General features: G+C 37.4%; 1 protein-coding gene across 6 annotated transcripts; it reads left to right on the forward strand.

Moving 5' to 3' along the window:
- The first annotated feature begins 5 nt into the window (after positions 1-5).
- LOC128246920 (uncharacterized) lies at positions 6-12,092 on the forward strand. 6 transcript variants are annotated; one of them, XM_052965462.1, is made up of 10 exons: positions 6-81; positions 659-811; positions 1,331-2,135; positions 2,405-2,590; positions 2,976-3,077; positions 4,483-4,713; positions 5,527-5,635; positions 6,164-6,387; positions 6,651-6,777; positions 7,589-12,092. In XM_052965462.1, the coding sequence occupies exons 3-10, from the start codon at positions 1,392-1,394 to the stop codon at positions 7,723-7,725; spliced, it is 1,860 nt and encodes a 619-aa protein (XP_052821422.1). In that variant the 5' UTR covers positions 6-81; positions 659-811; positions 1,331-1,391; the 3' UTR covers positions 7,726-12,092. The 6 variants fall into 6 exon arrangements, with proteins under 6 accessions (XP_052821422.1, XP_052821425.1, XP_052821427.1 ...); XM_052965465.1 differs by having other exon boundaries at positions 7-81; positions 694-811; XM_052965467.1 differs by having other exon boundaries at positions 7-65; positions 694-811.
- The last annotated feature ends 5,257 nt before the right edge of the window (positions 12,093-17,349 follow it).

The raw sequence follows: 17,349 nt of genomic DNA on the forward strand, positions 1-17,349 counted from the left end.
TTTCACTTTGAAGTCGAAGTTGTCTCCCTTCATCTCCCTGGTGTAACAAAACAATCTACTGACTAGTTAGTAGACTTTCAGGTGTAGTTTTTACGAAAATATAGTACAATGTAATTTTTGAACCTTTTCAATCCTTTTTTAAGCATGTTTTCTCTTTATACTAGGTATTTTATCATGAAACGTTCTACAAATTTTAAAACGGTGCGATGTTGATTTATTCCTGGAAAATTAATCCTAGGCTTGGGCGCTTTCTTCAATGTATTTTGATGTTGAATTTAACACTCTTCAATCAAAACAGTTGTTCTGTAGCTTGAAATTGTATCTTTATTTAATTATATTGATTTGGATTAAGACAGATGTAGTGCTTTGTTGGAAGTGAACTATTCAAGCAACTTTGAACATATGATTATTATCATATTCATGATATTGGAATACTGTACATCATCATTATAACAACCACCACCACCACCATCATCATCATCAGCAGCAGCACCACAACCACCACCACCACCACCACCACCACAATCATCAACATCAACTCATACATTTCTAGTAACGCAGTCCTCTGGTAGAATGTAATGTCAGAAAAATACTGACCACATGCAGCAGTCTGAAACGCTTTTACATTTTCTAAAATGTGTCTTTTATTATTTAACAGGTTGGATAAAAAAGGTCAAAATACTCTACTTGCAGCTCAATCTAAATGCCTCACAAGGTCCTGAGAATGGGAAACTGTTGAGTGTGGGTTGGCTGACTACATCGGGTGTGAGTTGATTCCAGAGAACAATCGATGTTGGGTAGAACTGTGCATGTAAGCCAATTTCATTGTTGAAACCTGGATGTTTTGATAGTCGTGACACCTGGTTTAGTTTTATGTGAGTCTAAGTTGAGAAAATAAAGGTTTATTTCAACCTGGCTAATTATAATTTTAAAGAACATTGTTGCGCTGACTAAATTCCTGCCCGCTGGTCACTCAATATTTTGCACTACTTGTTCTTGAGTAGTGGCATTTGACAATGCCTGAAACTGGACTATTTTGGTTGACCAGGTGGTTCGTATGTGGGTCCGAAATAGTTGATGAGAACTCGAGTGTTTGCCAAACATATGTGTTGGAAGTATTTGACTTGGCTTAAAGCAGACTTGATGATATGTTAAGGTCTTTATTCAATACATAATTGCAACTGTTGAAATCTGCACGATGAGGGGTTTTCAGGCTGTTTGGCCTCTGTTTCCAACTTAGCTTCTGTGATTTTCTAACGAAAAATATCAGTTTCAGATAGTGTTTAATACATCACACATATATGGAAGAGTTGGTATTAATTACTTTCAGAGTGATAGAACAACTTTGAATACCTGCTTCTGGACAACAGGTATATTTGCCTGTTAGAACAATGGGTGTGCAGGGCTTACTGGGCACATGTTTGGAAAACAGGGAAGCATGCACTGACACATATGATCTAGTCCAAGTGGCCCAGCAGCAGGGTGGACTTGAACTGATTGTCGACTTTTACTCATTCGAGCATTATATTCTGTCAAAGTTTTGGAAAGGATTAAGTCAGCTGCGTGGCAATGACTACTTGCGTATTCTTGGTGGAGAGTATGCTTCACTGCACAACTATGTCACAAAGTTAGTGAATGACCTTAAGTCTCAGGATATTCATCTGGTGTTTTACATTGATGCTGGCAAAGGAAGCTCTTTTGACACTTTAAGGCAGAAATTTAACACCTGGGCAAACAGGCATGAAGAGGATATCAAGAAGATGTCACAGATTCTTGATGTTTTGTGGGGGAAGACTGAAATCAGCCAGCTGTCCACGTACACAAACATTCGTCCAGTAGTCCTGGAGGACCAGTTTATGGCTGCGTTGAGGTCGTGTGGGTGTGAGATACATCAGTCACCCGCTGGGGAGGCAGATTTACTCATCATCAGAGCTTTAAGAGACAGGTCTAAGGCGTTTGCAATTCTGAGCAATGACTCTGACTTCTGTGTGTTCAAAGAAAGTAGGCTGATTCCTCAGGAACTGTTTGACATTGAGAATGACCTTCAGCTTGGAGAGCCTAGGGAGTTACCAGAGAAACCACTGAGGCTAAATGTCAAGGTCATTTCTACAGAGAATGTCATGGCCATGTTAAAGGTATGTATGTAAGTAGTTGTTTATTCAGTTTGGTGTTTTATACATTGCTCTGATGCTCAATTTTTGGCATGTTCTTTTTTTGAAAAGAATTATATAATATTTAAACTACCATTTCTTTTTTTACTGAGAAGCCCTGTATTGAGTCAAGAAAAATTATTGCACAGAGTAATCTAGTATTCATTCTGAGTGACAGGAGGATTTATATGTCATGTATGAATCTTAATACCTTCTTTTATGATTCAAACATGATGTGGGTACATTATTTTCAGTTGAACAACCACAGACTCCTCGTGGAGATGAGTATTGTTGCCGGTAACGATTTCACGGGACCATACATGCGGGGCGGCCTCCACCATAAGATTGATGTCAGGGGACGACGGTGCATACAGAACTTTGCCGGCTGGATCCGACACTACCACACTGCTGACAACCACCCGTACCTGGCTGACCATATTGTGCGTAATTTTGAGTTACTTCCAAATTACCTCAGTTTTAATCATGTCTGTTTTCTTTCAAAGAAAAAAGTCAAACTGTTGTCCTAATCTTTATGTTGTTGGTGGCAATAACATTGTGCAAAATCATTAAACTTGACAATTATTCAAAAGCAGTTTATTATATTAAGATGTTACTTTAGCATACATGTTCGTTAGTGGAAATATTACTATACACACACATGTATGTGGTCAGTAGCAGCTAGCAATGCCTAATTGTTGTTGATAGTATGTCTCATGATCATCATAAAAAAAGTCATGCAAAATTTCAGGTAGACAAGGTTTAAACCTTGTGAAATAAGGCAAACAAAGATGATTAGGTCAATGGTGTAATGTAACCTACTTGCAGGAAATGGATCCTGGTTTCCGGCAGGCCGTTATCCACAGTAGGAACTTCTACAACTTAAGAGGAGAACCAGACAAATGTCCCCAAAAGGGATACTTCTCTCAGGTGAGGATGGGTCTAGGAGTGTTGATAGTCTGTGGTCCTCAATGCAGTCTAACTTAATTTAGAATACTGTTTTACAGCCTACATTCTCAGCCAATGAAATTGTTAATAGGCTTTCATTAAAACCTACGCTTAATCATTAAGAATTTCAACTTTTGCTGGTGTTTAAAGGTCCGCCAACTGCAAGATACACACTCCCTGCGTCAGATTTCAGCCAATAAGGTTGTATTCTAAGTCAGTCAGATGATCTGAAGTAATATTTTAATGATTAAGAAGGGCTCATTCGCTCTGCCCATTCTTAATCATTAAACTCTTACTTCATGTCATCTAACTATTTCTTCTGTTAGGTTTTATGCCAGGTATTGTCTTGGCCAGAGTGTTATTACAGAGTTGCAGTAGTAGGCGTCATTAAATATATTTTTATTTTTCATGACTTGAAAACCTTTCTAGGTACATGTATCTATATCAAACTTTATTAGGATAAAACACATATGTACATGAATGGAAAGTCCCATCACTCTGGCTGAAGCATGTTGAGTTATGCTCCATAATTAGCAGAAAAAGATGAATGCATTTCAATCATTACAGAAAGGTCCTTTCTGGTTCTTTATGTCATTTCACTTGGAATATTTTCGCTTTCAACCCTGGATTGGCAGATTATAAGTATCTTCCATGGCTGCTCGTGTAAGATAGGTTCATTCCAACCCTTGCGTAGGGTGTTTTGGGGAAACGAGGTTTACCAAGTTTCCCAGAACATCCTGGACAAGGGTTAGGATGAACCAATCTATCAAGAGCGTCCATTCAAGATCCGTTTTGTCCCACCTCAGTTTATCAAAATGAAGTTAATATGTATTTTTTAGCTGGAACTCTTGTGTGTAGTAAAATTAATGTGCCTATAGGTATGGGATATTTTGTCTTAGATATGTGCGCAGTGATTCAAAATATGTAAAAAGTCAAATCATTCTTTTAATAGTTCTGTGGAGAGTGCAGCATTATTTCTTGAATGCAGTGTGAAAACTTTTTTTGTGCCATTTGAAGCGAGAAATGCTTTATTTGGATTTAAAATATTGCCATAAGACAAGGTTTCTATGTTGCTATAGACGATGGTCTTCAACAAGGGAGGCATTGCTTGATGACAATAAAAAACTAGTTACATCCAGGTACTTTTTTTATTTTTGCTCGTGGGCAAAATTTCCAGCATGGCCAATTATTTGTATCTACTTATCTGAGGTGGGAGAAATGTACTACCAGTGCTCTTGTTGGCTAATAAGCTTTGCCCTGCAGGCAGTTTACTTATTTATTTTAGATTTGTTTGTACATTTATTATGGTTCTAGTTGTTTGGTGTATAGAGAAATATAATTTGGATTTTTGACTTGAAGTTAAAATTGAGTGGAAATAATTTTCTAGGTGATAGAGGAGAAGATTCGCTCTGGCCAGTATCCTAGCAACATCATGAGCATGCACAACAACTTCTACTGGTACCGCATGTTACTGGAGGACAACAGCTATGGGGCGCCGTGTGCAGAGTGCGCGCTCACACCACTACGGGCTTACCTTTACCGCATTGTGCTGCCGAGGCAGGAGCAACTGGTCAATGAACATGGCCGTAGTCCATACGAACATCTGAGAAAAGCTGGGGTAGGTTCTCATAATTGGTTGTGCTTGTAATCCATTGTTTAAAATTAACCAAATCATGTATGAAGTCAATTAATTATAGGCCCATGTTGTGGTCTAATTGAACGGTTAATTTTAAATGGTTTAATATGACATTAAAATAGAATTTCATAGGCTTTAAAATCATAAAATGGTCTTGAAAATAACCAGAAATATTACTTACATTATTCTAGTTTCATTAAGCTGTTGTACAATACATATAGATATTCTAAGAACATTTATAATGCTCTTTTTATAAAATATTTATGTTAACAATTAAATGTGCATTTATGAGTTTAGCCAATGGAACTCTTCTCCATATGACTCACATTTTATATTAAACATACTTTGATTAAATATATATATATCATACATCTGAAAGCAACATTGTATGTTGTATTATTTTTTACATGAAATACTGAAACAGATTAAAACAAAAGCAGATCTTGTATCAGATCTGATCTTTAACCCACAAGGAAAAGCGATAGACGAATGTTGCTTAGCCCCTTCACAAGGTTCAGCAGGACAAAAGATTCCACTCTTTTCTGCATATTAATCATCTATTTATTATAACAGTCAAACCCTGTTGGCTGGAACTCCAAGGAACTGGCAAAATACAGCAAGCCTCAGAAAATTTGAGCCAAGTGTGAATGCATAGCTTCAGTATAAAGCAATCGGTCCTTTACATCCAGTTTGAGCCAACAAGGAATTCGAGCCAAGGAACTTCAAGCCAATGGGGCTTGTTCATACCTATATCCACTGATAAATGCTATTTTAGCCATACTCTATATTACCTAGGTGATAGCAATAGACGATGGCCGTGCCCCTCCCTTGCACAAGATCCAGCCAGACAAAATATTCAGCAATCTCCGAACGTTTCACCTCATCTGGTCACATCAAGAAAGGGGTACAAGGGTTTATTATTTCTGCCTTTGGGGCAAGTTTAAGGCCCCATTCATAAATGCAAAATGTTCTTTTTCACAGAAATATTAATGAAATTCACAAGTCTAAAACTCTAGTTTAGAATATCTGATAATTTTTTTACCCTTAGATAGATATATATAATTTTTGCTCAGAATTTCTTAATTGCTGCCATTTGTACCTGATCTGTCACCAAATGCAACCAAGTATGCACTCTGAAATACATGATGATTTTTTGGTTGATTGTAAATAATTTCTTATTTTTAACTATCATAAATTCTCCGCTGTGTCAATTATTGACTGAATTAACAGTAAGTCTACGTCCTTGTTCATTTTCACATGCATCTGTTTGTCATTGGCTTTTCTGATGTTTTCTATATTTAAAGGGTTTTGAATACTCAAATAGGTCGGCTATGCATGATTTCGAATGCAAGTTACTTGTCAAATCAAGCCAAATTGATCCTACTTCTTGTACTAGTACTTCATTATTATGTTCCTACATGTACGTCCACAGGTGAGGCTGTGAACTGGTTCGAGCGTTATGGGCGTAAGAATGGCTTCATTTTCTACATTCTTCGCTACTTCCTGCTACTGAACTGGCAACAGAACCTCCATGTGACAGATAACGAATTCCTTGCACTTGTTGCCATGGTGATGGGACGCTCTAGTGAGGAGCACTACCAGGCTATAGTCATCCGGCCAACTGTACGCTGTGTCACCATCGGCAACTGGATGCAGGTTTGGACTTAATTTGTTCTATACTTATATAGTCTTACTGGTGTTTAAATTAAATAAGCAATCTAATTCAAAACATTTAAGATGTATTTATCATAAGCAACAAGATATGAAGCTAGCATGTTTGTGAAATAACAGAAACTGGCTGTTTGGATTTATTGGAGCCTTGGATGCCACAAAGCACATGAAAACAATCATTTGGTTTTCTCATTGGATACCTTATAAGAAATAGAAATGACCATAGGGCTTTTTGCCTTACATTTCAGGATGTGTATCGCCATGGTTACCACATGTTTGGAAGTGTTCTGCACATTCGCCACGAGTTTCCCTTGCCAAGCGAGCTGTTCAGTGGCTCTGTATGGACAGCCATGTATATGGTCTGTCAGGATGAGAGTAAGAAATGCCTTCTTGTAAATGTATACTAGTATCTGAAGATGTTGAATAGGGAGCAAGCTGTATGGGCAGAACGCACGTTTTATGCATTAACTCTCACCTTTAATAGATACATTCAGGAAACCATTGAAAAAAATGAAAGCTGGTATTAAACTGAGCATGCATGATCATGTTAAAATGAAAATTTGCTGTGTTATTTAAAAGCTCCATTGGCTAGGCAACTTAAATTGTAGCCTAAGATGGCCGCAGAGGGGTACTACAATATTGCTGATGAATTGCTATATAGCACCACAGAGAAAATTGCCTTTGTTGCTAACCACAGAAAGGTTCCCATAGAATGTTATGGTTTCATTTTAAAAGATTAATGCTAGCAATAGTAAAAAATCAGCAAGTTTAATCATTAAAACTCATCAAGGTTACAAAGGTGCAATGAAATGAAGAAATAGTGTTTTGCCACTTGATTCTGAACTCAGACTTTCATAAGACTGTTGGTAATCATGGCTTGATATCATTCAGCACATCAGGAATAGCCTTATGGCTGTCCGTAACTTAAACAGTTTTTGACAGAAAGTATATAAATGACCTTCTTCAATAATAAAATTTATATTTAAAATGCTGCCGTATCGATTTTAATGAAAGAAAATAGTTTGATATGTTATTTTGATTGTTAATTTAAAAATTATTCACGGTCATCACCGACTTTGGATGCAAACAAACAATTTACAATAATACTTAATCATCGTTTTATTCCTAAATAATGCTTTGAACATTTGCAGATTGATGTTAATGTGATTGTGGTTTCTACTTTCAGCCTTTCGAATTGCTGCACGTGAGGTTTCACCACAAGTGTTGTACCAGACTCAGCAGGAAATGAACGCTGTTATCCGGGAGAAACGTCACATGATCAGACACATAGTGCAGGATGTTTTTCCATTTGATGATAAGTAACTGTGTTTAAACCAGCAAGGGCAAACACTAGTTGTTGAGGGCAATTTTTTGTACGCAGCTCCTTTAATACAGAAAATATAACAGTTTATGTGGCGCTGAATGGAAAATGAGCCACCATATTGTTGAGGACATTTGATGACTGAGAAACATGACAATGTGTTGTCCTGCCCTTGAAAATGGTATTAAACTGGAAAAACCTTGATGGTATATGCTTCATTCTCCAAGACTTTGTATCTTGTTCCAATATTGAGTATAGGCTACATATTTGATATGGATAACTGGTTGCTGTACATGAACAAGTATTTCCATGTTTTGGGTTGAATGGCAAATATTTTGAACATGCTCTTGTTCTGCCACATCCACAATATGAGTTTGATTTCAATGGTGTACATGATTGTTGGGTTTTGTCCTATCCAGCCTGTAATATCATGGGGAAATCAGTGTGTTTTGATTAGATGTCTGTGTGTTCCATATGCTACTGGAACAAGTATTCTAAATGGCTTACCAGTATGTTAAATGGGCATGTTGGGATAACAGGTCTATTCAATGGTAAGTCAAGCTTACCTGTATGTAAAATGGCATAAAGGTAATTTTAATAGCTTACCAGTGTGTAAACTGTACATGTCTGGCTTACCTTAGTATTAAATATGCATGTCTGGCTTACCTGAGTGTTAGATATGCATGTCGGGCTTACCAGTGTGTAAAATGGACATGTCTGGCTTACCTGAGTATTAAATATGCATGTCTGGCTTACCTGAGTGTTAGATATGCATGTCTGGCTTACCAGTGTGTAAAATCGACATGTCTGGCTTACCAGTGTTCAAAATGGACATGTCTGGCTTATCAGTGTGTAAAAGGTGTATGTCTGGCTTACCGGTGTGTTAAATGGGCTCCTTACCGGGGTGTAATATTAGCATGTCTGGCTTACCGGGGTGTTAAATGAGTATGTCTGGCTTAAGGATGTGTTATATGTGCATGTCTGGCCTAATAGTGTGTTAAATGGGCATGTTTGGTTTACCAGTGTTAAATTGGCATGTCTGGCTAACAGGTTTCTAAAATGGGCTTTTTTGGCTTACATGGGTGTTAAATGGGCATGTCTGACTTACCTGGGTGTTAAATGGGCATTTCTGGCTTACAAGTGTGTTAAATGAGCATGTTTGGCTTACTGGTGTGTTAAATTAGCATGTCTGGCTTACCATTTGTTAAATGAGCATGTTTGGCTTACTGATGTGTTAAATTGGCATGTCTGGCTTACCAGTTTGTTAAATGAGCATGTTTTGCCTACCAGTGTGTGAACATAAGCCAGTCTGGCTTATAGGTGTGTTAAATTGACATGTCTGGCTTGCAAGTGCATAAAATTAGCATGCTTGGCTTAACTGTGTTAAATAGGCATGATGCAACGATGCAACAGCAAGTCGAAATAACACGTGGTCCAAATAAGAAATCATGTCGCCGAATGTCGTGCCGATGACGATAATGTTATCCATATAAATCAGGCATTATTGCAAAAAGAAACCTAGCTAGTTATTCCATCAACCGTTCGAAAATCGCAGGGGCGTTACAAAGTCCGAATGGTATGACTTTGAATTTGTATTAGCCTCTTTTGAAGATAAAGGCAGTTTTAGAGCTACCCCTTTCTTCTACCTCACATTGCCAATATCCGGAATTGAGATCCAAGCATGATTACCATACAGCCCCAGTCAATTTATCCAGATAGTCTTCAATAGCTGCTTTAGGATTATTATGCATCCCCTTTTATGACTTCATTTAAACGCCTTTTATTATTTGGGGCCACTGTTTTCTGTACCATGACAATACCACATACCCATTCGCTCGCAAATAACTGATTTTTTTTCTATCATTTCTTCTATTTGTCTATCAGCCTCCTCCCATATGTGAAATGACATTCTCCTGAACGGATGTCTTATAGATTTCGCGTTGCCTGTGTGTCAATCTGATGTTTAACGATGCCTGTCCTCCCGAAGCAGCATCATTTATAGAAAAAGTTTCAGAGTGTTTAACAAGCAATTTCCACATTTCTCTCTGTGCATGTCTGGCCTAATAGTGTGTTAAATGGGCATGTTTGACTTACATGTGTGTTAGATATGCATGTCTGGCTAACAGGTATGTAAAAAGGGCATGTTTGGTTTACCAGTGTTAAATTGGCATGTCTGGCTAACAGGTTTCTAAAATGGGCTTTTTTGGCTTACATGGGTGTTAAATGGGCATGTCTGACTTACCTGGGTGTTAAATGGGCATTTCTGGCTTACAAGTGTGTTAAATGAGCATGTTTGGCTTACTGGTGTGTTAAATTAGCATGTCTGGCTTACCATTTGTTAAATGAGCATGTTTGGCTTACTGATGTGTTAAATTGGCATGTCTGGCTTACCAGTTTGTTAAATGAGCATGTTTTGCCTACCAGTGTGTGAACATAAGCCAGTCTGGCTTACAGGTGTGTTAAATTGACATGTCTGGCTTGCAAGTGCATAAAATTAGCATGCTTGGCTTAACTGTGTTAAATAGGCATGATTTGCTTACCTGTGTGTAAAATGGGCATGTCTAGCCTACCTGTGTGTGAAATGGGCATGTCTGGCCTACCTGTGTGTTAAATGGGCATGTCTGGCTTACCAGTTTGTAAAAGGGGCATGTCTGGCTTACTGGTGTGTTAAATGGGCATGTCTGCCTTAATGATGTGTTAAATAAGCATGTCTGGTATTCCAGTGTGTTAAATGGGCATGTCTGACTTACCAGTGTGTTAAATATGCATGTCCGTTATACCAGTGTGTTGAATGAGCATGTCTGGTATACCAGTGTGTTAAATGGGCATGTCTGACTTACCAGTGTCTAAAATGTGCATGTCTGGCTTACCGGTGTGTTAAATTGGCATGTCTGGCTTACTTGTGTGTTAAATATGCATGTCTGGTATACCTGTGTGTTAAATTGGCCTGTCTGACTTACTGGTGCGTTTAATGGGCATGATTTGCTTACCAGTGTGTAAAATGGACATGTGTGGCTTACCTGAGTGTTAAATATGCATGTCTTGCTAACCAATGTGTAAAATGGACATGTCTGGCTTACCGGTGTTTGAATGGGCATGTCTGGCTTACCAATGTGTAAAATGGACATGTCTGGCTTACTGGTGTTTTGAATGGACATGTCTGGCTTACCAGTACGTTAAATGGGCATATCTTGCTTAGTTGTGTGTTAAATTAGCATGTCTTGCTTACATGTGTGTTTAATGTGTATGTTTGACTTATCTGTGTGTTAAATGGGCATGTCTGATTTACCTGGGTGTTAAATGGGCATGTTTGACTTATCTGTGTGTTAAATGGGCATGTCTAACTTACCTATTTGTTAAACTGGCATGTCTGACCTATCTGGGTGTTGAGTGGGCATGTCTGATTGATCTGGGTGTTAAATGGGCATGTCCGACTTACCTGTGTGTTAAATGGTCATGTCTGACTTATCTGGGTGTTAAATGGGCATGTCTGACTTACCTGGGTGTCAAATGGACATGTCTGACTTACTTGTGTGTTAAATGGTCATGTCTGACTTATCTGGGTGTTAAATGGTCATGTCTGACTTATCTGGGTGTTAAATGGGCATGTCTGACTTACCTGTGTGTTGAATGGTCATGTCTAACTTATCTGGGTGTTAAATGGTCATGTCTGATTTACTTCGGTGTTAAATGGGCATGTCTGACTTACCTGTGTGTTGAATGGTCATGTCTAACTTATCTGGGTGTTAAATGGTCATGTCTGATTTACTTCGGTGTTAAATGGGCATGTCTGACTTACCTGGGTGTTGAATGGGCATGTTTGGCTTACCCATGTTTAAATGGGCATGTCTGACTTACCTGGGTGTTGAATGGGTATGTTTGGCTTACCCATGTTTAAATGGGCATGTATTTTAGGTTCATACAAAAGAACCTAATGAATGCCTAATGTGGGTACATCTATCAAAAGATAACCCAGGCAAATGCCTTACTCTGATATATGTATTATTGGTGTTGAAATGGAGTTTGGAAGCACAATTTGTATGTTCTTAATTTTATCTAATAGGTTAAACCGTTCATTCATATTATTTGATTTCTCAATTAAATTTTATTCCCACTTAAAAGTTGCATTTTATTATTTTATGAGAAAAAGTTTAAGTGTTAGATTGACAATATTGCGTTAGTTTTTCTACGTCAAAACTAATGAGTTGTTCTCTATCCGTGAGAATCAGTAAAAAAAGGATTGTTACCTGTTGATGAGTCTATATTCTTGAAAAAAACCACAAGTATATAGCTGAGTCAGTTTACATGTTTTTATTAATCTGCGTTTGCATAAATAATGTTGTTTTAAGTTGAAAAAGATTAACATTGAATAAACATTCAAACTTTGTCTGATTTCTTTATTATTTGTAACTTTGTAGAAAATAATCTGGTTGTGATATACACAAACACCTATTTGAAAAATAGGGCCATAATGGCCTTAAATTGTGAGTGAGTTTTAAACCTTAGTTTTATGTGAATGAATGAGTTAATTGGTTAATGGCAATGCAACTTTATATTAAACTACAATTGAGATTTGTCGAATTCATTGCTATTACTTGAAAATTAAAAAAGTATGTCAAAGGTCACAGTGGACTGATATTTGTTTGCAAAACTGCACACATTGGTTTAAATGTGATTTTTGTAGCTTCAAATATAAGAAAGTAGGTCAACAGGTATCAGTCAAGGTCATTCAAGAACAACATTGGTATTTATATTTAAAACTGTTCACATATTTTTTCCCCTTAAGCTTAGAAAATAAAATAGTAGGTCAAAAGATCACAGACAAGGGCATAAAGTCACAACATTGATATTTGTTTACAAACCTGTACACATGGACATTATTCTATTGCTGAAATTTCAAAGATAAGAAAGTAGGTGAAAAGGTCACAGTCAATATCATCCAAGGACAACATTGATATTTGTGTGCAAAACTGTATATTTATATGGTCCAACTTTCTTTTCTGTAGCTTAAAAATATGGGGTGTGACTAGCTTTGACTCTAGGTGTATAATTTGAACAGTATGGTAGAGGGCCATCATATGATGCTACATAATAAATATCAAAGGTCTGGGCCATGTAGTTTAAGAAAAAAAGATGTTCAAAGATTTTCTTGGTCATTTTGTCTTCAAGGGCATATTTGAACATTCGCCTTCTTTCTTAAAAACCGTCAGTTCCGGATCACGCCCTTGAAGTTGGCAATTATCCGAGTGTCATGTACTCCTGCATACATTTCTATGATGTCATCAATGGTAGATTGAGACATACTGCATTGATTGCATACTTCTTGCTAAGTCCATCTGCAATTTTATGAAGCTGACCAGGTTTAGGCTCAATTTACATGTCATACATTGAAAACACTTTTATCCACCTTGCAACTAAACGTTGCAGAGGATTTGCTTGGTTCACAAAATTCTAGACAAAGCGTCTATAGTCACTGCATAATCCTTTGAATTATTTGACATCCACCATAGGTGAAGGAAAATGCCTTTATTAACCCCACGCACTTTTGCCGTATTGGTCTTAATGACACAGAAATTCAACGTTCTTCTGAATAAAAACTGGAGATTTCTTGGTTTCACTATCAACGATGCAACAGCAAGTCGAAATAACACGTGGTCCAAATAAGAAATCATGTCGCCGAATGTCGTGCCGATGACGATAATGTTATCCATATAAATCAGGCATTATTGCAAAAAGAAACCTAGCTAATTATTCCATCAACCGTTCGAAAATCGCAGGGGCGTTACAAAGTCCGAATGGTATGACTTTGAATTTGTATTAGCCTCTTTTGAAGATAAAGGCAGTTTTAGAGCGACCCCTTTCTTCTACCTCACATTGCCAATATCCGGAATTGAGATCCAAGCATGATTACCATACAGCCCCAGTCAATTTATCCAGATAGTCTTCAATAGCTGCTTTATGATTATTATGCATCCCCTTTTATGACTTCATTTAAACGCCTTTTATTATTTGGGGCCACTGTTTTCTGTACCATGACAATACCACATACCCATTCGCTCGCAAATAACTGATTTTTTTTTCTCTATCATTTCTTCTATTTGTCTATCAGCCTCCTCCCATATGTGAAATGACATTCTCCTGAACGGATGTCTTATAGATTTCGCGTTGCCTGTGTGTCAATCTGATGTTTAACGATGCCTGTCCTCCCGAAGCAGCATCATTTATAGAAAAAGTTTCAGAGTGTTTAACAAGCAATTTCCACATTTCTCTACGAAATCAGATGGTTCTATGATTCCACTATTCTCAGTAAGCATTTAAACCCTTGCTCTCTAGCGATCACCTCTGATTGTGGAGTGACAACTACCTATTCAACTAAAATTACCTTAGCTGCTTAATGTTCAACCGACACTAACTTTTAACACTTTCTCACCAATGCTGAGAGTATCATTGGTCAGATCAAGCTTTTTCCTTTCAAAAAATCCAGACCAATGAAAACAGTGTTTCCACTTTAACGTCTGTGATGAAATGCGTGCCGTCTAGATGGAAGGGAACGGAACGGAAGATTTACCTTCGATGATTAGGGGTTCTCCAGCTGCTACATCAACTAAGGAAGAAACTTTATGGAGTGTTTTTCCTCCAAAATTCGCTTCGATGCTTTATTGGATAAAAATGAAAGCGTTGCCCCAGTGTCAATAAGATTTTACATAATTGATTCCACATTCATGAAAAATGCCATCACCGAAGTATTACGTTACTTTTGATTTGTTTTTCTTTTATTCCAGGTCCCCTGTTTGGTTGTTAGAGCCATTTCTTCCTATAATTTGGGCAATCCCTCTAAAAATACTACATTGCTTCACAATTGAAACAACGTTTTTTTCACGCTCATTGTTAAGGTGGTTGGGCACATTTGTTCGATAATGTTTCCACAGCCTTGGCCAAATTGCCTTTAAAGCTTTGGAAACAGTGTAGCTCATTTTCAAGTTTCGACATTCTAATGCCATTACTATCATTCTCATGAACAGACATATTCACTTTCATTTCTGTGATATTTGCGCTCTGACCTTTGGTAAGCCTCCATCTCAAGTACATGCTAAACCGCGTCATGGAGGTTCGATGGTCTAATTGCGGTAGCGTTTCAGTTGCTCTGTATTCGCCTCCGTAGTTGGCATCCGTACAAGTTTGTCTTGGTGGTAGGAACCGATCTTCAAGCGCTTTTAGTGCAGCAGTCCTCGGCGCTTCCACCCAAGATGGGTGCATGTTAATCAATCCGGGCAGCAGTCACTACATTCAATTAAAAGGTAGTCTTAAGGCGGAAATATTTATCAGCTTGTTGTTGAACATTGTAATTTTTAATCAATTTTCAAGGAATCAACCATAGCGTGAAATACCTAAATTGCCAAAATTCACTCACCACATATCTGAAAATAATGACGTACACTCTGGAGGCGTTATTGGGCGGCGATAAGCCTTGCCAATATTCCCGGTCTGTAGGGGTCGCATCGCCTCCCTCTGGTCGCATCAGCCACTCAAAAAGGTCAATATGGTTCTTTTACCCAAACAGGAGGCCTAGACGTCAATTTTGGTCCAAAGATAAATTTTATTGAGCGGTGTTTGCCCTGGGTGTACAGTTTCTCCATCCAGATTAATCATCATCATCATCATCATCATCATCATCATCATCATCATCATCATCATCACTATCATTCTGAGCAAAAGGCAGCCCGTCCGAAACGCTCTTTTCATCTAAAAACTTCTTTCATACGCATGTTTATTCAATCGACTTACTGGCGCAGAAGAGTTACTGAAAAGGACATCAGGTGATAATTATTTTTATTTTGTGAAAAGTAAAAGCAAATATCATCCTTTGATAATGATGTTAGATCAAGCATGTTATATGTTTAATTTCTTATAAAAATATTTTAACAATGTTTCAGTTATTTGGTAACTTAAAAATGACACTTTTAGTAGAAAAAATAGTGCTAGTCAGTGCATGTCGAACTTGTTCTCTAACTATGTCTTTTTAACATAACTGTTTTAATAAAAAAATGGGCCATCATTTGTTTTAATAATTGATTTTCAAACTTATTTTTTCTACTTCTTAATTTCATTTCAGAATAATTATTGCTTTATTGTACGATAAAGTGCATGCCATTATTATTGATACAGAACAGACGTCCCTGATACTGCTGATCCTGCATTTATTGTAAAGATAACCATTGAGTATTATATTAAATGAGGACAGTTTTAATTTAAATAGATGCTCATTCAGGTGGTTAGTCAAGGCATCAGATTTTCATTTGTATTCAGTTTCGCATAAAACATCATAATGAAAAGAGAGCTGTATACTTTATTGATATGAATGTGCTGAAATTTTAAATATCAAGTTCTACTTTAATGAGATGTCTTAATGCTTATCAAATAAGAAATTGTCCCCTGGTCTGTGGGTACCTTACTATCCTTGATAAACACACCTAGTTTTTATTTAGTATATATCCACTGTGTTGTTTGTGGAGTTTTGTTCTGTTGATCCTTGTTCCTAGTTTGTAATTGTTTGATTTTGTGTTCTATGATTTTGGCTTTACACTGTGCCATTAAACGGGGTTTATGTTTAAATTTCTGGCTTCTGCACTTGAGGTTTTCATATAAATATTGAACAGTAATATTATTCAAGGAAATTCTTTTCACAGTGTCAGTTATTTACCAGCTGGATAAGCAACATAACAGTAGTACGAAGTAAGTAAGAAGTTTTCTAAGAAGTCCTGCCGATATGGCTTCCAATTCAAAAATGATGAAAACAGGTAACCAATAAGACAACAAAACCATACAACAAATATGATATAACCAAAGTGAAAACTACTGTAACAACATGCTTAGACAACGAAAAGAGGCATGCATATAAAACTACAGGTGTCCAATGATAAACAATTCCATCTTTGAATTTATGAAAGGTTTACCGAAAATAGGTGAAAATATTACGCTCGATAGAAATGATCAAAACACTGCATTGATTGGAAAATACCAATATGACATTGATAAAGACAGTTTGACAAGAGATTCCGAATCGCTATTGGTAGTTGCGTACATTGAAATCGTCAACCATTTGATTTACTCAAAAGATCCATGATTATAAACTGGATGAAGTAAGTGCAGTGAAATATTTCGTGGCCGATAACTAGTGTTACAATTGCTGGCAAAAGCATGTATTGATTCAGAAAAATAAACGACGAAGTGATAGGTAGGGTATGTCTGCCATTTTAATATTTACAGAACTTGTGTATGCAGGAGTCGTGGGTGCGATCCCTGGCCGCGTCATACCGAAAGACGTTGAAAGTTGGTACAAGTAGCTCTCTTGACTGGGCTTGGCATTTAAAGGTTACTGCTTGGAAAAGTGGTGTACTCAGTACTGGTTTAACCCGGGAACGTTGTACCTCATGTATCGGTGCTTTACACCGAGCAAGTAAAAGAACCAAGGGGTATCTTCGAAAAAGAGCTAGGGTATCGCACTCGGACTTCCTTGTATCCTACTTTTGTCAATTGCGCGTGCTTTTCTTTGAGCAAAAACAAAGCTACCCATTGAAAGTAAATCCTTGCACATTCACGGATTATCCTAGACCGCAAAGTCTTAA

This window comes from Mya arenaria, chromosome 9 (assembly GCF_026914265.1).
Source record: "Mya arenaria isolate MELC-2E11 chromosome 9, ASM2691426v1".
NCBI classification, from domain to species: Eukaryota; Metazoa; Mollusca; class Bivalvia; order Myida; family Myidae; genus Mya; species Mya arenaria.

What these genes read in the sequence shown, in the direction of transcription:
- LOC128246920 (XM_052965462.1), top strand. Translation starts at nt 1,392, where the DNA reads ATGGGTGTGCAGGGCTTACTGGGCACATGTTTGGAAAACAGGGAAGCA. An exon ending in AACATCTGAGAAAAGCTGGG is followed by an intron (nt 4,714 to 5,526) that starts GTAGGTTCTCAT and finishes TATATTACCTAG; the next exon opens with GTGATAGCAATAGACGATGG. An exon ending in TATGGTCTGTCAGGATGAGA is followed by an intron (nt 6,778 to 7,588) that starts GTAAGAAATGCC and finishes TTCTACTTTCAG; the next exon opens with CCTTTCGAATTGCTGCACGT.